The sequence below is a fragment of the Calonectris borealis genome, chromosome 2 (genome assembly GCF_964195595.1).
Source record: "Calonectris borealis chromosome 2, bCalBor7.hap1.2, whole genome shotgun sequence".
Classification (NCBI taxonomy): Eukaryota; Metazoa; Chordata; class Aves; order Procellariiformes; family Procellariidae; genus Calonectris; species Calonectris borealis.
Genome location: NC_134313.1, coordinates 32713472 through 32735812, shown reverse-complemented (window position 1 = coordinate 32735812; position 22341 = coordinate 32713472). Strand labels below are relative to the sequence as shown.

The 22341-nt window shown below is 43.3% G+C and overlaps 2 protein-coding genes across 3 annotated transcripts; both read left to right on the top strand.

Moving 5' to 3' along the window:
- The first annotated feature begins 2068 nt into the window (after window positions 1-2068).
- MRPL53 (mitochondrial ribosomal protein L53) lies at window positions 2069-9345 on the top strand. 2 transcript variants are annotated; one of them, XR_012672321.1, is made up of 4 exons: window positions 2069-2205; window positions 3705-3817; window positions 5499-6334; window positions 8256-9345. XR_012672321.1 is itself a non-coding variant. In XM_075141602.1 (3 exons), exons 1-3 carry the CDS (start codon window positions 2117-2119, stop codon window positions 5624-5626), a joined length of 330 nt encoding a protein of 109 aa, XP_074997703.1. In that variant the 5' UTR covers window positions 2069-2116; the 3' UTR covers window positions 5627-9345. The 2 variants fall into 2 exon arrangements, 1 of the variants encoding a protein (XP_074997703.1); XM_075141602.1 differs by having other exon boundaries at window positions 5499-9345.
- Window positions 9346-16528: 7183 nt separating this feature from the next.
- LOC142078688 (fatty acid-binding protein 5) lies at window positions 16529-22050 on the top strand. The gene is made up of 4 exons (XM_075141601.1): window positions 16529-16788; window positions 19755-19927; window positions 20910-21014; window positions 21143-22050. The coding sequence occupies exons 1-4, from the start codon at window positions 16713-16715 to the stop codon at window positions 21191-21193; spliced, it is 405 nt and encodes a 134-aa protein (XP_074997702.1). The 5' UTR covers window positions 16529-16712; the 3' UTR covers window positions 21194-22050.
- Window positions 22051-22341: the final 291 nt, after the last annotated feature.

Sequence of the window (22341 nt, the reverse complement as noted above, 5' to 3'; positions counted from 1 at the left end):
GTAACTGTAAAAGTTAGCACTCAACAACTAAAACTATTGCATCTAGAGGGAGTGTTGAGAAAGACTTGGTCGTCAACAAGTAGGATAGCGTCTAAGGATGGGATATTCCTACTCATAGTTCCATGGTTTCATTTCACAGATACAGTCTATTTTTTGAGGGGAGGAAAAGAACACAGAGCCTTTCAGTTACCAGATATCTGTTCTTTCATGTCACTGCGAATCTGTTGCACTTCAAAAAACTAAAAATTCGTTTGAAAAAGCAGAGGTGGTTTTCGATTATTCCAAATAGATGGCTTAATGGGAAAGATGCAACTTTTACTGCTGACCCTAAATGTTAAAAAGTTAACCAATCTGAGCGTGGAAAGGAGTAAACAAAATTTTATCTTCATTTAATCGTGCAATGTAAGCTAAACATTCTTCATTACTATCAAAATGCAATAAGAGCAAATACAAAACTGTTTTTGCCATGCATATTTTTAAGTCAGTAAGTGCATCGTACCAACAGTGTGGAGAATGGAGAAAAATCAGTGATCATTCTTTCTTCCCCGGTCCTTTGCTGATGTTATTTCTTCAGTGCTGCCATAGAAGCTAATGGAAATTTTGCTACAGATTTTAAATGGAATACATCAAGCTCTTTGTGTTATAATGAAGAAAGATATGTTGACATTTTTTAAGTTACTTTTGCCTTCTAAATGTAAAATACTCTATTTACCTGGTCCTGTATCTGATCCTATTAAATAGGAAAAATTCCTATTTAAATCAGCCACTTATTGGTTACAGTGGAGTCTTTCAAAAGATATCTCACAGAAATGTATTTCTTCCCATAATGGAAAGACTATGATATAAAAAGGAATAAAAACATTAAATATTAAAACTATATTGACTCCGCTGTGTTTAGTTTTGCTACTTAATTTCTCTTGGCTAAATCTCAGCAAAGAGGATGATTTTTCTCAATGACTATGTGATTTTCAAAAAAAGAGGACTTCCAATAAACAAAGATAAGCTTCTAAAAATAGGTTACCCATTACAAGGGATGCTAGATATTTAATGCAGTTCCTGTAGATCAGAATGGGTCTGTATTGACTATTCCACAGAAATTCACAACGCGTGTTTAAATGCCATCGCTACTGGGGTTTCCATTCCATCCCATCCCTAACCCTAAGATCTCGGTGCTGTGGAGCAGAAGGACGCGACGAGACGGCTGCAGCGACTTAGCAGGGAGGTCTGTGCCATCTAGTGGAAAATAGACAGCGGACACCAACCACCCCAGCTTCCCAAAACTGCTGTTCAAAGGCGAGGTGTGCCTCTGCCGTACCTCACCCGCCAGCAGAAGGAGGGATTCGCTGCCGGAAGCATGGCCTCTTACAAGTCTGCCTTCTGCTGGATGTATTGCAAAACGTGGCCTCTCATTTATCCTCATCTGTATCGGCTACTCCTTACTGACCCTCATTAATATCCTTGTCTATTCAGTTGTATTAAATAATCCGCTTCTGGAAGACATCAAAAGCTGTCACGTCATAGGGATAGATCTAACATAAACAACCCTAACGGTGCCTCTGAAGTTTATGGATACTACATAGTACAGCTTCCCGTAAGCCTTACCCCGCGCCCTCTGCCTCCTGCCTGCCAGTCTTGACGGCACAAGGGCCTGCTACTTCTGCTGCAGAGACCAGAGGAGGTCTTTTACGTCAATTTTACGTCAGAAGCGTGCCTTTTTTTTAACTAAATCTACTGTGTTACAGAGTCAGAGGGGGGGCTGGGACAGGTTGGACAGTTGGTCCCTCTCACTCCACAACCATGAATGAGCCCGGCCCCGGGCGCCTCGGGTGGTTAAACGAGGCCCGTTGGGCAGGCAGCCGGCATCACACCAAGAGCAGAGGCAGGGCACGCAGGGCCACAGGCCCCACGTTGCCGTGCCCCGGCTTTCCGCCCCACGGCCGCGGAAGGCGGGCCGCAAGGCTGCCGTGAGGGGCGCAGCCGGGGCCGGCAACACCCCGAGGGGGCGGTGGCCGCGGACTATATTTCCCAGGCGCCTGCGGGGCGGACAGCACGCCCGCCTCCATTTCCCGCCTCTTCCAGGGGGCTGCTGGGAGCTGTAGTAGGGGGCAGAAAGAAGATGGCGTCCAAGATCCGCGTGGTGTTGCGGCCGGTGAAGAGTATCGTGGTCCGCTTCTGCCCCTTCGAGTCCAACGTGGAGAGCACGAGGTGAGGGGGCTGCGGGGGCAGCGCCGGCCCCGGCCCCGCGGCGGCCTGGACGTGCTCTGGCTTTCGGGCCCGCGCCCGGCGGCGGGGCCTTGGCCGGGCTCCCCTATCTGGAAACCACCCAACGCCCTTCCTGCGCCCGGGGCGTGGGTTCTGTACGTTTCACAGCAGGTGTGAGGGCTGGACTTTTTCCCTTTAATTTTATTTATTTGGGGGGGTAGAAGCTGGGCTTTATATGTGCCCGCAGTGCGGCCTGTGCCCCAGGCCCGGCCGCAGAGCCCAGGCATGGCGAGGGGCACAGGCCTGCTGCCCTCCGCCCGTGGAAGCGTGGAGGGTTCCTGAAGAGCAGGGGGAGCGGCCGCCCCAGCCGGCTGCTGCCCAGGTCGCAGCAGCGGCAGATGCAAAACGAAGCCGTTAAAGCTGCTGTCACTGCAGGGCCCTGTGACTTGCTGCCACTGTAGGCAGCAAAAGTAAAAAGACATCCTGGGAGCAAATCATGAGGGAGATAGCAGCATCTGTTGTTCCCTCTCCTTTTCCCAAACTTCTGCATCCGCTGTGCTTTAACTTTCATGATCTTGGTCTTTGAAGGTTTGCATTTATCAGGGCTTTGTAGCTTAGTCTAGGCAGAACCTTAATGTTCCAGAACGAGAAGACTCTGTGTTTGTAGTAAGGGCTCTGTTTATGGTAAGTGTTACCGGGATGCACACAGCATTCATTCTGTGCTGATTTTTGGAGGCTCGCTGTGCCTAAGTGTAGACCCTTGCATGTAGGCGTGTGCCTTTAGCTTTACCAAACCACCCAGGGAGATGCCCCTCTCAGTTGCTGAGCCTGTAGGTGAGGGTCTGTAATCACTAGTCCAAATGCTGGTAATGGGAGAGGAGAGGGGGCAACAGCTGCTGCTCTGTCTTGGTAATTAACTGTTGGAGAAATCTAAGTAATTATGCTTCTTGAGTGATGTAAGTTCTGCACCAAACAATTGTAAAATGTCATTTTGCAATAGCTTTACAGACACATCTACTTTTGAAATGAACTTAGTAACACAACTTAACTTAGAATGTCTTTAAGCCGCCAGAATGTCAAGTAGCTGTCATGCATTTCAGAAATCTGCAGGAGACCAATGGTGTTAAATAAATAAATGCTGTCTCAAACCTAAACAATAAAACATTGGCAAGCAACTGGTGTATAAAGAAAAATGAAAATTACTTTGCTGATTTTTTTTTTTTATTATTGTTACTAACCCAGCTGAGAGAAGTGCATACACTGAATTTTTGCAAAATTCTTTGGTATGCTTTTTACATGTTAGTGTATAAGGACTATGCATTTGGATTTTTAAGAGTGATTATCTCATAAGAAGTACCTGTCTGAAATAATTAAATACAAATCCTATTTTGTTTATACTTTTGTTCCCCAGCAATATCAGGATATTCAAATTAGTTTTAGAAATATACTTACTATAATTTCTATCTGCAACATACTTAATTTATTTTCAAATATATTTTCAGAAAATTTCTTGGATGTATAAACCATAAAAAAATCCAAGCCACTAATAGAAACTGTGAAGTGACTGCTGATGTGAGACATGATGGGTCTGAACCACTTGTAGATGTTATGTTTGGTAAGGAGCTCATTTTTAATCTTGACAAAAAAAAGATCTTCCGGGTTTATGTTGTTATGATGTTCTTGTCGTCTTTATGATTTTTTTTTAATGTGGTTACCTTTTTTTGGTTCTGGTCCACAGCTAGATGTTGTGCAGCAGGGAGGAAAAAAGGAAGAGGGAGTCACTAACAGCCTGATGTCTAGATAAATGTGTGTATAGGTCTTTGTACTACAGTTAGATCTGGTGGATCTTAGATCAAAGAACTGACTTAACTTTAGGGTTGAGTCTACTTTTGTAGTGACATACTTGTGTGACCTTGCAGTCAGGTACAATTCCAGGGAAGTAAGTGTAGCTCTGTTTTGATGTAAGAATCTCTTCACTTTCTGTAATTTTTTTATATTATCTGTGGTGGAGGCATCTCCATCGTGAGAACAGAAAAGTTGAATACCTTTAGTTGCTTATGCAACCAAGTAACCTACTATGCAGTTTGAAGGAACTGCTCATATGGATAAGACCATACATGTGCAGATGGACTTGCAGAATGAGGTCAACCGATGTACAACAAATTTCTTGGTTTTCTTTGAGGGTGTAGTGAGCAGGCAGGGAATTGATGGTGGAAATTTCATCAATTCTGGAAGCGGCCCAGATTCTAGGCTGTGAACAGATGGCTCTAATCTGCTTTTGTCCTTTTCTCTGGCTGCATCTTTTTTCCTGCTGTGATATAATGGACCAATATGTCATGTAGCCCATTAAAGTTTTCATTATTATTGATTCTTGCTACTCCCTTTTCTTTAAACTTCCACATATTTAGTGAATCAGTAGAAATGTCAAGAGTGTTGAATGTACTTCATTTTGCTTAGGAAAGTCTAGTTATTTCAGTGTTGACATTGCTTGTTTCTCCCTCCCCCATGCCTCTGTCTTTCCCATCCTTGTCTCTAACTGTGGTGTATTAAGATTTAAGCAGTAAAGCTTAATGTTTTTCACAGCGTAAAACCAAAACAATTTATTTCACTAATGCCAAGAGCTACAGCTCTGAACTCTTCATTTTCTAAGAGCTGATTATTTTCCAAGTGAAGAGTTTGCAGCCCTTGTAGTTGGCAAACATGGGGCTGGAACTTGGATGCCATGCATGGTATTGCATTATATGGGTTTGAGTATGGCTTTTGTATTTGCAAATCTTGCAAAAATAAATAATTAACTTAGGTACAATACTTAACTTCTACTGCCTCCTCTCTGTTTTAAAATAATTTCTTTCAGAATTTTAGAAATCCTAGTGCTGTCTATTTTTTTACATTATAACCACCAGACAGATTGTGTAAACCAATTCATTGTTTTGGCTAAAGAAGTAAGTTAAACGTACCATAGACAACATGCTGCTAAAATGATGAGCCATGTGTGGAAATTAGGCCTTACAGTGCCTTCTGTTAGATGACTTTGAGGGCATAGTATGAGCCATTCTCATCAAATATGTGTTCTTGCTATAGGTATATCCAGACAAATGTTTCAGATTTGTCAATAATGCAATACAGAAATGAAAACTACATGTGTATTGTGTGCAGTTTAATATCTTTGTTTGTTGGTGGTACATAATCAGACAAGATGAACAGGGTATTTGGATTTATGTATACAAAACAGAACGGCACACTAAAGTAATTGTGACTTAGACTTTGTGACTTCTTAAAATTTTTTCCCTTTACAGCTGATGGAGAGCGATTGATAATGAAGGGAGCCAACTTGACGACAATAGAAATGTTAACAGCATTGGGGTCCAGATGTGATGCAAAAGAGCTTAAGGAAGAACAGAAAAGCAAGAAGAAGAGTCCCTGAAGAACAGAAAAACAACTGTGTTTGCTTTTACATGTGTTAAAAACAGCAGGCTGCGCAGAAGGGTTTTTTCCTATGCAACTAAATCTGAAAAAGAGAGAGATGGCCAAAACACTGACCAGTTTAACATGCAGGAGAACGAACCATTTAAATGTTCCCCATCTTCACCTGAAGGAAAACATAGTGGATCAACAAATCTTCTAACACTAGTGGGTCAGAGTGGCTTAAGATGTATGAATGCGTCTTCCTAAGCAGCTGCCTCTCAGTTGTCTGCATGTTGGACTAATATCACATGTATTTGCATATAAATATGAATAATGCACGTTAGTTATTAAATTAATATTACAGTGAAGACAGATCTCTTTGGACATTATTTCCTACAAAATTTCTATACGGTAGAATGCAAAATATTACTAGAGTGGTTATTTTTGAAAACTATTAAATACAAAAATTTGAAGAAAACTTTGAAAGCATTCATCATTGACTTAGCTGAGGGAAAGCAAGCTGCAAATAGAGAGCAGATTTTGTAATACTATGTTTATAATACATCTGTTGCTAAGTCCCTGCCATTTTCTTCTTCTCTTCTTCAAGAATGTGTGAAATTTGCTAAATTTAGCTCAGCAATTAAAGTAACAAGGTAATGGGACAGTGAACACACAGTAGAGCAACTCATCCTGCATAAAAGTAGCTAACTTTAGCTCAAAGGGAAAGGTAAGTTAGGTTTTTTGATAATTGGAGAAAAGGGCTGTCTTTGAAGTTCAGTTTTGTAGTATTTTTGTCACTCACTTTTGGGAGATTTCATTAAATATTTTGTAAAGATCAAAGGGAGAGCTTTATTTGGTGTTTATAGCCCTATGTCCAACCCTATTATTTATTGAAGTAAGTGCTTAGGTGTCTCATCTGTATGGCAGAGCTGTGTGGGTTTGGGAGGGTTGATCTCTCCTCAGGCTGTGCAGGTGAAGGTGTCAACTACACATGTATTTTATGTGCATCAGGTTTGTTGTAGTTCAATTCACAATGAAAATGTAGTTGAAGTTCCAGTTTTGAGAATTGCAGGTGCAGTACTATTGAGAGGCATTAGTTCTACCTGTTGTTAATCAGATGCCTGACTTCTATAAAATCGTAGTACATGTATTTCCAAAATTAATTTGGCAGCAGATTTAGGGCACAAATCTGAAACTAGTTTTACCTTGATTTTGCCGAGATTTGTAAATGGACAGTGTCCTTTCTGAAAGCAACATTGTTTTAAATAGCTCTGTCAAGGTAGTTCTTTGCAACTTCTTCACCAGGATGCTGAAGTCAAGGTGATACCTTATGTTGGAGAAGCAGAGCTGTGCTAAAGACATTTGATGATATTTTATGGTGGCCGCCTCCGTGTGTTTGTAACAAATAGAAGAGAGTGAGATATGATTGGGGCAGATGGGTCAATGAAATTTAGACGTGGGAACAATAGATTTGAATGACTTAGTCTTAGACTTCTCTGCAGTCTGTTATCCTTCTTCCGAGTGGTTTCAGAGTGCTGAGCTCCTGAACCTGCTACTGAGCTCCCTTCTAGTGGAGGAGTTATGAGAACATCTGAAACTGTTTGAGAGGATTTTAAATCCTGTCAAGCTAGAAGAGTATCCTAGAAAGTGAACCAAACAGAGATCAAAGGACAGGTTTCTTTTTTTTTTTTTCCCAGTTTAGAAGAACATCGTATAGCATGACTTTACCTGAACAAGCCTTACAGGGAAAGTGAGAATTGTTCAAGTGGAAAAACACTGCAGAATTATTCATTTGCCGGTTAATCATGTATTCATATGCCTAAAAGCCCTCTTACTGTAATATATCAGTGATTTCTGTGATGGTTTTTTTTTTTATTTTTTTCTTTGACAGTTTGTACAACAATGTCAAGTGTGTAAAACTTACGTTTAAATGTGAAGCACTTACATCCAGCTTAAATAATTAGCCATCTGTAAGTACTTAAAGAGTAAAACGGGTTAAGTAATATTAAGTTTCTATAGTGTTTATATTGGCCCAAGATTGGGCTTTATATTTATGAAGAGAAAAGGGAGAAAAATGAAGATCCTAGTTCAGGCTTTTTATAGCCAAAATAAATCCTTTCCACTGTTGAAGAAAGGTGATTTTTTTTTTTCTTTGCTCGCATGAATAGTCATTCTGCTCTGTAAAGACACGCTTTTACTAGGTGCTTTCATTTTAACCCAGAGATGCCCAACCTTTTTGCTTAGGTTAGGCCAAAGGCCTGTAATGTAGCCGTTGAGAGATGACCGACAGTTCAGTGGATGAGGTGTTAGCTAGTGCTACTTCTGCTGTGTGTGTGTGCTAGTAGCTGCAATTTGCAGTGGTGGAACTCTGATATGTTTTGTGCATGAAAAAGAAATAATGACTAGGTTTTGAATATGTAAGGTATAAAGGAAAACATACAGGACATGAAAATGAAGCTAAAAATGTGCATTCTCAAGACTACAAGATATTGAAGTGATATAAACAAGCAATATAGGCAAGGAGGTACTCCTCTGGTGATTATTATGCTAATATGTAGAAAATTGTCCTCCCTGTACCATGTAGATAAAGGTACAAATTTATTTTTCAAGTATGTTAAAGATAATCTTTAATGAATTTCTCCTCTAAGCGTTTAGATAACTTTGCTGCAAGCTGTTCATGCAGTATCAATTTCTGCTGCTGACTGAAACAAAGCCGAGTGACCTGCTGCTCTGACGTCTTCCTGACATGCACAGTCTAGGGCTGTGGATGTAGAGGGTATTAAGGTCAGTCACGCAGAACAAAGCAGGTCTGGGTGAGCATTGCCTTTGCATGTTATTATTCTCTAGTCCACTAATCTTGATTACTATGCCCCGACAAAAATGTGGGTGCTTGCCTAAATATAAAAGGAACTGGAACAGGCCCTAAAAACTCTAGGATTAACTAAATAGAAACACCACATCCGTGTCGGGGGTCTGATAGCAGGTGATGACATTAAACTGTCTAGATCTCTAATACCTGGAGATTTAAAACAATGATTAGAATCATCTTAGACCTGTTTATTGTACAAATACCTATTTATTTGAAGTCCTTTTCAATGCATAGGGAGAATAGTCCTGAAACATACGCATGTGCCATTCAGATAACACTAGCTGGTCAGGGTACTCCCTTTTTAAATATCTGCAGCATTGTTTTTAGAAAAAGATAATGGTATCTTTAATAAAGATTTCAACTGGGAGCAGCAGTGTTGGTGAACACAGCAAGTTTTAACTACTAGCTGGCCCAAATAAGTACAAAATTGTAATGTCCTGATGCCTTTCTTGCAAGGTAGAAACAAGTAGAAACATGCTATCAGAGGTAGTTCATGCATGCCAGTGCAAATTCCGTTCTTCGTTATTTGTGGGGATCTCAATTTGGGCAAATTCGTGCTACATATTGTAGGAAAAACTGGGTGCAATACAGTATTGCTGTGCAAACCCCATTTGAGGAGTGAAAGATACTTTAAATCTCACTTATTTTGAAAATGTTGCCGTCTAATACGTTGTTGCTGTTTGTGAACATGCAAAAGGTGTCATCTACTAATTTCAGAAAATTGCCCACAAGTATTTGCCCTGTTGGATGGGAAGAATGCGTTAGTTTTGGTTGGCTTTTCCTAGTTCTTCACTTCTACTATATATGAATTTTGAATGACCAAGGAGTTTATATGGTGTAAGGAAGTTTAAAAAAAAAAAAAAAGTAAATATCCTTGAACTGTATTTCACAGTTCTCAAGACTTTTGCTCCCAAATGTATCTTCTGCATGCGTACTCTCCCTGTGCAGGTGTGCACATCCCTTGCAGTTTAAGAATTACTGCCCACCTCATCAACTACATGTGCAACCAGTTTCCCTGGATGCTGGGCCCTGCTTCTCTGCTGAGAGGTTTGGAGTCACTTTCAGACTGACAGGTCACCTATCCGCCGTGCCTCTCCCAACTGCACTTCCCTCCCCTCCCTTCTCCTTCTCCTGGTGTAATAGCCTTTTTCCTTCCTGGTATGATTTGATCTCATCCAGTCTCACCTTTTCCCCTGGAAGGCCTGAGTCACTCTTCTGAGCCTTTTTTATTGTCTGCCAAGAGCTTGCAGTAACTTCAAACAGCCAAGGTGCTTTGCTCCTGGCAGTCCACCACTTGCTCTCTTCCTCCCGCTCAACCTCGCTCTGTATGCTGAGAAATGTTGGGACAGAGCAGCACGAACGGTTAGAGGTGCTACTTTGCTTCTGATAGTCTTTAACTTAACAACAAATCATCTTTACATTGAGCTGGCCTTCTCAAGATTTTACAAAACGAAGGCTGTGCCCAGGGATAGATGTTAGAGGTGTGAGGGCAAAGGAGTTGCAGACCTGTTTTGATCATGTCTCGTTAAGTTTCAAAGTGGCACTTGAAAGCAGAGTTAAAGCGAGTGTGGAGACTCCGCTTGACTTAAAGCTGTCTCCTACCTACTGGCAGTGTTGCCAGTAGAGGTTAATAACATATCAAAGGAGATCTCTGCATTGTGCTTCACTGGATGAGGCAAGTTTGACTTGCTTACGTATGAAAAGAACATTTTTTTTAAGGCAAAATAGCTGGAAAAGTGGACCACAAAAGACCTCCTTGTGAAGGGAATGCTCGGTCAATAGGAACAAAGCCTGGGAAAGACGAGTCCTTCATGGACAGGTTTTCACAGCTCAGACTGGCAATCCCTGCAGGAAGTTCAGAGGACAGGCAGGAGGCAAAGCAGCAAGGTTCTTTCCTTACACAGGCGCTACTTCTCTGTTTCTTTAGACCCCTCCAGCCTTTTTCAGCGAGGAGTCAAAGACCAGCCTTACTGTAAAAATAGCATGGTCAGCATGCAAAGCCAGCAAATTTGTCATCTCAAACACGGTTCTTGCACAGGTTCACCGAATTGTCTTTTCATTACTGGTGAATCTGAGTGGTTCAAATCACTTGCACGAATAGAAGAAACTATAATTTTTTTCATGGAGTTTCTAAAGCCTCTTGTTCTAGGTGGGGCTTTATAGAACTTGTCTTCAAAATCCACTTCTCAAATGAATTTCGAAGAGTGTAGTGGAAATGGCCAATTTATGAATTGGATGATTAATTCTTCCTTTCCTTCACAGCTAGATCAGTATCAAGTTAAGCTGCGTATAAAAGTGACAGAATCAGTATCAGAAACTATCTTGTGGCAGAAGCACAGGAAAAAGTCGGGGAGCTGCAATGTAATTTCTTACTTCCTTATAGATTTTCTCTGGCTTAGATGTTAGATATGTAAGATCGTATCTTGAGAAGGAGTCAAGGAGATAAACCCAAATACTATGAGGCTTTTCAAGTCTAGAAGAGCAATCTGGAGAATACCTGCCAGTCCTGCATGGTTGCCTGAGATGCCAGAGGCAAGAATTTTCTTAGATGATCTTTTGAACACGAGTCATGTAGTCAACACACTTGGGAAACTTAGTGTGTTGGCAATAGGAATGGGATAATAGTAAAAACTAGCTTTATCTTCCAAATGGTTTTTCCCTAGGTTCTTCTACAGTCCGTGAAAGAGGAGGTCTTTTCTGAAAGGCAAGTCAGAACTGGAAGGTATTGCTTGAGCGAGACCCCAGAGAGCCTATCTCTTCCCGCTGCGTGCAGGTGTGAGGAGACTTGTGCTTTTTGGCAAAAGCTAGCCTTCATCAACAGTGCCATGGGGATCTATTTCACACCCAAGCCCTTGTCGCCCCAGGATGAAGTCCTTCGGGAGCCCTGATCTGGTAGACAGACTACGCGTATTCCTAACACCTTACGACAGGGCTTTGCTCAACAGTCCCTCTCACTCCAATGCTGCTGGGAAAGGCATCGGTATCTGCATCACGCTGAGAAGACCCTTCCTCTGTAGAGGACAGGCTCTGCCCTCTAGATTTCTGTAGCTGTGATGCTTTTCTTGGTGACATCCTGAAAATGAAAAGTAGTGCAATCGTTGTAACTATGAATTAAACTTTTTTCCTGAGGCTGCCTTCACAGTGGTCAATTAATATCCTTAGTAATGAAACTCTACTTACAATATGCAATCAAATAAATAATGCTAAAGCTTTATACACCCCTTCCAAAATCCAGTGGGCACATCTGTAATTTATGATTCTAAATTTCGTAGGCTAATTACTCATCATTGGTAGAGATATTTCTTTTATCATTATTTATTCCAAATAATTTTGCCATTCCTTGTTCTTGTTGTTCCAGACCGCACAGAAAGGACAAAGTTGGGGTTTTTATTTGTCTTTATTTATAGAGTTTTGGGATAATTTTTTGTACATCTGACATTTCTAAAAAGCCATGATAGAGTATTATCTTTCTGAAAGTCTCCTCTGTGAGCAGGTATCCCCTGCTAATGTGCTTTTGTTTCACGTGGATCAAAGGCCTTTTCAGTGCTAAAACTACAGCTATGGACAATTTGTAGTCATCCTGATCTCTTTTTTTAACATTATAACAACTATGCTGATTATCTGATTCTGAAGATAAATAAAAATATTTTTATACTAATTATGGATGTTTGCTATTCAGGGTGGATACTGCTGCTAAATAAAGAGGGTTTTTCAAAGCTTCCAACGTTAGGCACAAGCTCGTGTATCTGCAGTCACTGTGAGCTGGTCATTTTTCGTCTGGAATGAGGAAAATGAAGCCTAGAGCGCTTTTTCTGGTTGCTGCAGGCTCTGGGGCTTTCTCTCCTGTCATTTAGGTGAGCTGTCACACCATTGCCGCAGTAAACTTTGCCCTCGATGTAAGCATTTCCCTTTAAACTTGCTTTGAACATGCTGCTGACAGCATACAGGACATACGCTGAGGTTGCTGGTGTGTGAATTGCATTATAGTAACGCTCCGTGGCATCAGCAAGGATCGGGGCTCCGGTTAGTTCGGCACTGAACGCGAGCATGCGTGCGCCTGCCCGTCCCCGACAGCCGGCCTCCCGGAGCAGATGCAGCAGTGGCCGGGATCCAGGGCAAGGACTCCTTGGGCCCGTGCTCCCTAAGCTAAGCCATGCTGGAGAGGAAGATGGCTTTGTTTTAATGTGAAAACTGAGATGTATCACGCAAAGCCCATTGATAAAACACAGGCTATGCCCAGCTCTTTTAGCTCAGAGGTAATGACATGCCAATACTCTAGATCTTGTGCGTATTGACATACAAATGAAAACTTGTAGGTTCATGTGTTGCTTCATAATCCCTGGTCTAGTATTGCCCAAACAAAGAGCTCTGAGCTGGAGTAAAGCTTACCTAGGCCAGCTATGCAACCGTAGCACGTGTTTCATCATGTCTGCCCAGTGATGACAAGGCTGGGAAGGGAAAACCACATTTGTACAACAAGGAAACAGAAACAAAGCTGTGCTACCTATGCAATTTTTCTCATCCATACCCTGGGGGTAAGTAACTATTATTCATGGACTGCTTTAATTTTTTTCACAGCTAGGGATAGGCTGAAGAGTAAAATTTGGGCTGTGGTGTCCAATTTTCCTGGCAATTTTTTAAGGCTTTCTTAAGAGGTAATCCTGTATGGAAGAAGCCTACCACTTAGAGAAGGTACTATATGTACACAATATGTCTGTATACTGGAAGGAAAGCAAGATCCTCCCTTTTATACAGTAAAGCAAAGTATAGCGCTATCAGATTGGGTTCCTTCCAAGTTAAACATATGGATAGTTTAACGAGTAAAGGTCTAGGGAAAAAGTTACACCTCCTATGCAACCCGATCAGCGATATGCTGCAGACGAGGAGGTGGTGGTGCTCTGCCCTGCCCAAGCAGCAGGTATTATGACTCCAAAAGACAAAATATGGCTTGGCTTGCAATCAGTGGGTAATGCTATGGCTACGTGAAGAGAAACCTCAAACACTGCTGGCCACAGCTTCCCAACTCTCACGTCAGATGAAGCATCACTGCACGACGCACACTTGCGCAAAGGAGTAGAACGAAGGTCTGTGCACTCTTTTGGCTTGATCCTTTTCTTTACACTTGGTAATGAAGGACTGTAATATTCTCCCCTCCTACGGGACGCAAGGGCTTGACTACCTCGGGAAAACATTCGCTCTGGCAGGCCCAAGCTACCAAGGTGGTGGTTGCTCCTAACTGTGGCTACGTGCCTTCCGTGCAGCTAATTTCCACGGAAAAATTTACACTTCTCATCGTAAATTTGATTCTCCTTCTCTCGGACAATGTATAGTCTAACGTGGAAATGAGCAGAACTTCAGAGAACTTCAGCTGTTTGTGCTGAAACAGTAATATGTGGCATAGGAACTAACGCTTTCCATATGAATACATGTATTTGCTGCTTCTCTTTGGGTGTATCTAGAGAGAAGAGGAGACTACACACACAAAACACATCTGACCAAGATGTCAGCCTCAAACCAGGCAGAAATTGGGTTTTATAGAGACAGAGCCCAGTGGCCCAAGCATCTCTGAATATCTGACCATTTTATTTTGACTGCCAAAGTAGGGAGCTGCATTCCCTCACCTTTGAAATATTTGACCAATATATATATTGTACTGTCATAGTAAAAAATAACATATATTTTGCAGGCCAGTCCGCTTGTACCTTACCCAGAAGGATACATCTCTGGTCCCTCTAGTTACTTTATTTGCTATGTGAGATACCACAAATTTCAGCACTATGCTCTTTCAAAGAAGTTTTGAGATGTGGCTTTGACATCATCACAGCCAGTAATCTATTTCACAGGATTAATTTGCAAAACATTAGATTTTTGTAAAAATTCAGAGAGATTTTTCACTGTATCCTAACAGTCTGCATTTCAGAAAAGAGAGATAAGATTCTCTTTTCTTGTTGCATCTTATATGAATTTACGTGCCTGGACTTGAAAAATTTGTAAGGAGAATAAATCAAAACACGACTTGTGGGAGGATTCAAAAACATAGCAATGTTCTACACAGGTAGGTAGCTGGATCTCCATGTACTTCAGATCCAGGAATACTGTCTCACCACTAGATGGAAATAGTGGATTTTACATCTTCTGCTGCATTATCAGCACTTATACCTGAATACTATTTGCATGTCGTAAGCCATCTGCAGGCAGCACTGCAGAAATGTGGATCGAAATTCTTTGCTAGCATACACGGAGTAAAGCCAAGATTTCTATTTCTAGAAATTGTCCCCATTTTATGAGACTGAAGACTCCCTGATTCCTAAAGGATGATTCTGTTTGATCCCTAATCTAATTGCTTTTCATTTATCTTTTCTGTAAGCAACCAGAAAAGAACTGCAGGACGGACGACATTTTGGTTCTGCTACCATGAATTATGTAGTAAACATCAGCCTAATTTAAAATTTACTCCAAAGTCTCTTGCGCAAGACCAAAAAAAAACAAGATAAAAGTGGAAGGAAGTTGAAAGTCTTGTGTTTCAATGTACCTACTTAATGACAAAAAAAAGCAATGTGGCTTGCTGCCTTATGAGTAGACGCTATAGCGTTGTTTGCATATTAAAAGCAAACATAGTCAGAGGAGTGGAAGGTAATTAAAGGCAGCTCAGTAGGGAAGGATAGTTAAACAGAAGAATTTTCTCAAAAAATGTCAGTTGAAAAATGAGCTGATTCTTAGCGTATGACAAATCTGATCTTTTCTAGAAAGTATTGAACCTTCAAACTGATTCAGTTTAGCTCTACTAAGTTGTATCACTGCAAAGCATAAAGGGAAGCGACCTCCTTGCACCAAATCATTTGGATTCACGGCACCTTCTCATGTTGTGAAATTCTGGAACCAGCACAGAGACCTTGCTGTCTTCTCCACTTTTGACACCTCAATCTCAAACTCCTTCACAAAGGTACTAGCAGAGATGGCTACTCCATCAAAAAACTCCAGGCACTAGGCGCATCTTCGGATTTCTATTTTTCTGGTGAGGAGAAAGTAGCTCTGGGTTTCATCCAGTCTGACACAAGGCCAAATGAGGCAGAGATTGGCATAACCTGATGGCAGAGACAAACCTTGGGGATACATCGGAATCGGGATTTCTGTTATGACTTAGAAATAGCAGCTTTCTCACAGGATATGACAGTAAAGCTCTCTGCTCACCTGACAGAATTTGACAAAAGATAGGCCCAACCCTCACGGGGCCTGGTAATGGCATATATTTTACAATGGTACTTTTGTACGATGGTATAGTGTGCAGCACTGGCAACTGCTGTGTTTTCCTTTAAGAAGTAGGAATTAGGATATCGCAGTTCATATGGACTAAAACCAAGGTACCAAATCTGTATTTTTCCAGTGCTAAAGCATGAGGTTGCATTCAGGCTTTGATTTTTCCTATGTACTGCAAGTACCTGCACTAGTTCTGTATTGTAATTGATCTTGTTTGCTGCCTGATTGTTGTGTGCATGTAACAAGTCTGCTCCCAGGTCAGCAGTAAGCTACAGATTGCGGTAGTTCAGGAATATGTGATACACCAGCAGGACTTGGGGGAATGCTGGGAAGGCCTGCAATCAAACCCAGTAAACAGTTTTGGGATATTGGCTTCTTATTGCTATGTCTCTGTGCCAGATGATGCCCCATGCTTGCTTGTTCCTGGATTATCCATAAAATATGGATGATTCATAATAAATGGCATCATTTAGGATTCAGTGCCCCAGACTGAAAATTCCCTGGAGCCAAAATCCTGGAGACTGGTTTTGGACCCCATGGGTGCCAGAGCACAGCGCACGGGATTCTTTCACCCTCGGCGGGATGGCGGGATGGCTCCGGCAGTGTCCCACGGTTCCTGGGCGCAGCGTGCCGTCCCGGGGAGCTGCAGGCCCGGGGTGCAGACAGCGGGGGTGTGTGTGTGCATTTGTGTGCGTGTGTGTGTGGTGCGTGCGTGTGTGGTGCGTGCGTGTGCGTGTGCGTGTGCGGGAGGAGGGCGGGCAGCGGCGCGGCGTGCCCGCTCTTGCCGCCGCCGCCGCGGGCGGGACTCGCCGGGCGGGGGCTCGGCGGGGAAGGGGCCGGGGCGCGGCGGGCGCCCCATTGGCTCTCCCCGGCGGCACATGTCGCCGGCCCCGCTATAAAGGCGGCCGCGGCCCCGCTGCAGCCCGTCCTGCTGCCTCCGCGCTTCCCGAGGGACGCCGCCAGCCCCAGCGCCGCCGCCATGGCCATCGATGCGTTTTTAGGCAAATGGTGCCTCGTCTCCAGCGAGGGCTTCGAGGAGTATATGAAGGAGCTGGGTAAGGAGCCGGCGGCTCCGCGCCCCCGGGAGGGAGGGACGCGGCCGCCGTCAGCCCCGGGTCCGTGCCGCCGCCGCCGCCGCCGCCGCCGCCGTCGCCGCCGGCCGGCGAGGCTCTGTCCAAGGTCCGCAGCGGGCGCGGCCCCGGGGCCGGTGCGCGGCCCCGCGGCTGGGCCGGAGGGCGGGGAGCGGCGGCTGGGGGGGGTGATGCTGGGATGCTCCCGGATGCGGCACCGGGGGCTCCGCGCCCTCCCGGCGCCGGGGAGAGAGCGCCGGCCGGGAGCAGACCCTTCCTCCCGGGACAGCAGCCACCTCCGGCTCCGCGTCCTAAAGATGTCGGCAACCCTTTCTGCACCGTAATTGCCGGGAGGCAGATGCCGGTGCCAGCAGGCACATTCCCGCCGCCCCGTGCTGCGCCTTCCCTGCTGCCCAGCCGCCCCCTCCACCGGCGGCACCCCGGATTACCAGCCAGTGCCAGCAGCCCGGCTGCGATTAGGCCAGTTTGCTCCTCCCTCTCCGGGTAATGCCCCGGGGCGGGGAGCCGGGGCAGCCCGGGGCGGTGGGACGGGCGCTGGGGCACCTGCCCGAACCGGCTCCGCGCTGCCCTCGCCGGGGCGGGGGGAGGCGGATGGCGGAGGCCGCCGCCAGCGCTGCTGCCGGGGCCGGGCCGGGCTCACGCGGCCGGGGGTGGCTACACACAGACCTGCTGAGCCCGGGTTGCTCTCCCGTGAAGTCACCTTGGGTGTCTCCTCACGAGAAAGCCAAACTGGATCAACTGCCTATGGGCAACCGACAGCTGACTCCACTGCCAGAGGCTGTTTGTATTCTTCTGTGGGTAGCACCCTTATCTCAGGGGGATAGTCCTGGCTTGTTATCCCCACTTCCAGGTTGCCGTACATTTTGCAACACGAAGTTACTGCATCAAGAACAGACCTAACACCAGGAGCCTCCTCCGCAAGTTCAGATTTACCTCCTCCCTGTGAGCACCCTGGCCAACAGGTGATAGACACCTTGCAGTGTCTGTGTAGCCCAGGAGCTACTATTTTCTGCAATTTATTCTCTGCTGAAAGCTAGGATACTTTCTCAAGAGGCGGAGGATGTGGCCTTGAATGTCTTTGGAGGGAGGAGAGGAAGGAATTTAGGTCTTGCACTCCTCATGTAAAATACAAAAGGCGTCACTGCATTTACACTCTGCAGACAGTGGTGGCTGTAATTGCGTTTTGCGAGAGGCCTGTCAATGTGTCATAGCTGTGATGTGAGAAAGCCTTCTGGACTGAGCCCTTTGGGAGACTTCGGTGGAGGAAATTAAAGAATTTTAAGCTCAGCTCAGTTCAGCCATGGATTAGGATGCTGTGGTGCTCACGTCTAACAGCCAGGGCTAGGCATGTGCCAAATTGCAACTTCAAAGTAGAAAATAAGTGCTGCAACTGCAGAGCACCTCCCATGTGTAGGCAGCAACTGAGTGTTGTTTGTTTGTTTTTAGATCACAATCTTAAACCAGTCACTTTTCCTTTTTACAATTACAATTTAGGCAATTAAATTTACTCCAAGTCACACTTTAGGAGCCAGTCCTTTAGTGGATCTCACCCTCTGAGACCGACTACTTAGAAAACTCTCTGCCTTTGATCCTGTTGACACACCATAAATGAGATTCTGCAGATTCCGCTCAGTCTGTATAAAGGAATATTCAGGGATAAAGAAGTTTGAATTTCACTCCTTGCCATATGGAAAACATATGCAGCTCATCTCTGTTTAGTTGGATTCCAAGGCATAGCTGATCAGATAACTCACTGATTACGCTGGACTGGATGACAGCAGAAGGGTGGGTGGGGGGTCACTGTGACAATAATTTCCAATTCTGGTCAGAAAAGCTGGACTGAAGAGGACTGGTTTTTGCTCTGCAGTCTGAAGCTTAAGGCTCAGTCCTGGAATCTCAGTTGAGTCTGGAGAAGCAGTGGCTGGGAAGTACTTTGTTATTTCCACCTCCCAAGGAAACTGTAATCTTTGCGTTGTGGATTCAGCCCTCACCCAAGTATCCTGTACGCCCCGGGGGAGCGCTGTGCTGCTGACAACATTTTCTAACTACACCAGCTGCAGAGCCCAGACACTCACTGACCTGGTGGCACTTTCTGCTCCATCTGGTTGCTTATCAATTCTTGGTTCAGATCTGCACTTTCCAGTTTGATGGAGTCATGTTTGTTGCCTGACTACCCTCTTACTCGTAACTTCATCCTTCAGATCAAAAAGGCCCAAGCAAACCACTCAAACAGTGCACGCAGGGGCTGAGGCAGGGAGAATCTTTTTTGCTGAAGGGTTTTGAGGGCCGCTGTCTCCAGGTGATGAATTTTCAGTCGTTCACAAAACTAATTTCTTTCACAGTCCTTTTTTTTGTGTGTGTACGTGCTATTTTGCATGGTAATGGTTTCCTAATTCACAAGTCCATACCTTGGATACAGGATGTAGAAGATGAACTTATATTGAAAATTGCATGTTTGCAATTGTGTACAGGGTGTACAGGGAAGAGTATTTCTTGAGTAAGTTGAAATAAATACACAGGTGGATTAATCTGTCAATTAAAAATCATCTGCAGAATTTTTAAAGCATTCATAACTTGAAGGGAGTAATTTCGTATTAGTTTAAGCTTTTGTGCTTGTTTCCCTGTTTATTGTTTATTTGTTTGTAAAAATTCAATGCTGAGTTTTGGGACATCTGCGAGTCCTCTAGAGGGCAAAATAGATTTAACTTTAGCTCCCTGAGGAAGCTAAAGAACAACCCTACAAATAAGCTTTCCTCCTTCCTCATCAGTGGATAATTTAAAACATCCTCTTTCTTTGTGGCTCTTGAGCTTTGATTCTCAAGTGTACTTAAGTGCCTAATTAAATGGGAATTAGGTATTTGAATTCTTGTGTGGCCCTAAGCCTTAGGGTTTAACTGACTTTGTGATACTCTGTACCTCTCGCCTTGCAGGTGTGGGTATGGCCATGAGAAAAATGGGAAGCATGGCCAAACCAGATGTTTACATTATTAAGGATGGGGACACAATCACCGTAAAAACAGAAAGCACCTTCAAAACTTCACAGTTCAGCTTCAAGCTTGGTGAGAAATTTGAGGAAAATACATTAGATGGCAGGAAAACTCAGGTCAGTATACTAGACTTTCTACTGAAAAAACACAATTCTTTGGGTGTTTTACAGATGGAGACGCTATTTAAAAATCAGTTTTGACATCCATACTAACAATGCCTTATTTGATGAACAGCTGTCGCTGTAAGTCTCATTGAAATAAATTCTTTTTTCTTTTTCCTGGATTAAGCAACTTCCAAAGAGGGAAAATGCTGAAACCAATAATGTCTTGTGTATTTTGTTGTTTTCAATTTGTTGAAAGAAGAATTGCGTTAGTAAAACTAACAGACCTCTAAATCCCCGTTAAAGCCAAACGCCACTTCATTTGAAGCCTGTGGAAAAAATCCCATTGATGTTTAATCAGAGGCAATTCAGCCCTAGGGTTAACCTTTCCGCTCAGTCTCGTATTTGCATAACAAGAGAGCCTGGTTCACTGTGCAGAGGGATAACAGACACACAAGGCATACATGTGAATCACAGTCCCTAATCTCCAGTTTTAGAAGGCAAAGAGCTTCTCCCTGCACCAAGTAGGGAGAACATTCATCCAAAAAGAGATTAAACACAAAGGAGCCCTCAAATATGTCTCTCTCATTTCCTTTTGTGAGTGGTCTCTGTGTACCACCCCCCCACCTCCAGCCACACACTGGCAATTCATCTGTTATTGCAAGATCAGATAAACGTTGCACAAAAGCTCAAAGCCCGTGCACAAAGACATGAACAGAGAACATCGTCTGCTCTTGTTAATTGAAATTGTGCATGCTGTCAAAGGTCTACCTGATGCAGGAATGTGTCAGAGCAGTGAGTGAACAGGCAGTGAGCTACTGTAAGATGAGGATCAATAAAACATTTAAGATAATATCCTGGCTTTGTAGATGTCAGTGGCAAAATTACTACTGAGTGAGCTGGGGTGGGAATTTTTCCTTTGGAATAAGGTGTTGGAAAGCCTCAGTTTCCATCAGATGTCATGGGTAAAATATTGATGTTCGGGTTCTTCTTTCAGACCCTTATCAGCTTAAAAGATGATGGGTCATTGATTCAGGAGCAGGAATGGGATGGCAAGAAGACCATAATAACACGGAAACTAGTGGATGGACAACTGGTGGTGGTGAGTTCAGTCCCGCTTTCTGATCCCTGAGTGCTGCTGGCCGGTAGCCTGAAAAGTAACTCTAAAAGATCTTTTTCCTTACAGTCTGTACTGAGGCAACTTAATAAATCTATCTCTTTATCTTCTAGGAATGTGACATGAACGGTGTCAAGTGTATTAGAGTCTACCAGAAAGCATGAGGACATCTTCATGTTCAGTAGGAACTTGCTACAAACAACTTGGTTCAGTGGACAGAGCTCCTTTACACTCCATATTTTCCTTTTCCCTGTTTTCTAGTATTTCAATGGACTGAGTAGCTGAGTGCAATCCTTTTTAAAAGCCGTGATGTAACTATTATGTAACTATTCTGAACTTATGAAGCTATGGAATAAAATTGTCAAATATATGAAGTGGAAATGTTCTTACTATAGTGGAATTTTAAAGTGAGGTTTTATAAAAACTCAGTTTGGTTTTAGGCTCTACTACAAACTGCCTTCAGTTCAAGATAATGCAATCAATATATGGCAACGAACAGTTAATAGCAAGCTGAATTTTGACCAGCATCCTTAATTGCTAAGGTAGTAAAATCTGAAATGGAAAAAACATTCAGAGTTCAGGCTCTAGAGTTGTTTCTAACTTGTGTGTTACAAAGTAAATAGAATTGGATGGGTATAAGTAAGAGATAGCTTTGTTGGTGTTTGAATAGAGGAATGTATTTGCAGGGATTAGTTTGGTTTTTCATATTTCAAACCCACAAATTTCTTGTCTGAAAAAATATATACTGGTGAGCCAATGGACATGATAAACTTCAGCAAACACATACGTGCTTTACTGAAAGGAAGCCTTATTTTGCTAAGACTCTTTGTTTTCCTAGCAAAATTCTTATTTCCTGTCTAGTAGCATTCTAAAAATTCTTAACCAAAATCTACTGAAATACTGCCTAAAACTTAAAGCCTCATTTTGTTTTGTTTTGGTTTTTTTTTTTTTTAAACTGGCTTGAAACATCTAGCAATGGAGTTTATATGCTTTAAAGTGCCATAATAAATAATCAGAAATATCAGTGTCTTGAGTATTACTTTTACACTGGTTGGGAAACAGAGCCTACGATGCTACTATTCTTCCAAAGAGATATCAGATCAGACAAAATTTAAAAAGTTTAGGTGAATTTCTGTCACACCAGACAAACAAGTCCTGAAAGCGAAACTGTTTGGCGGCCAGTGATGGGGAGATTTCTATCAGATTCAGAAGCCCGGGGGATCATGCAATCGCACACTTCCAGTTTGCAACAACAGTTGTTGCAGAATCCATTGCTACTTCAACCCCAATATTTTAGCTGCTCAGTGCATGT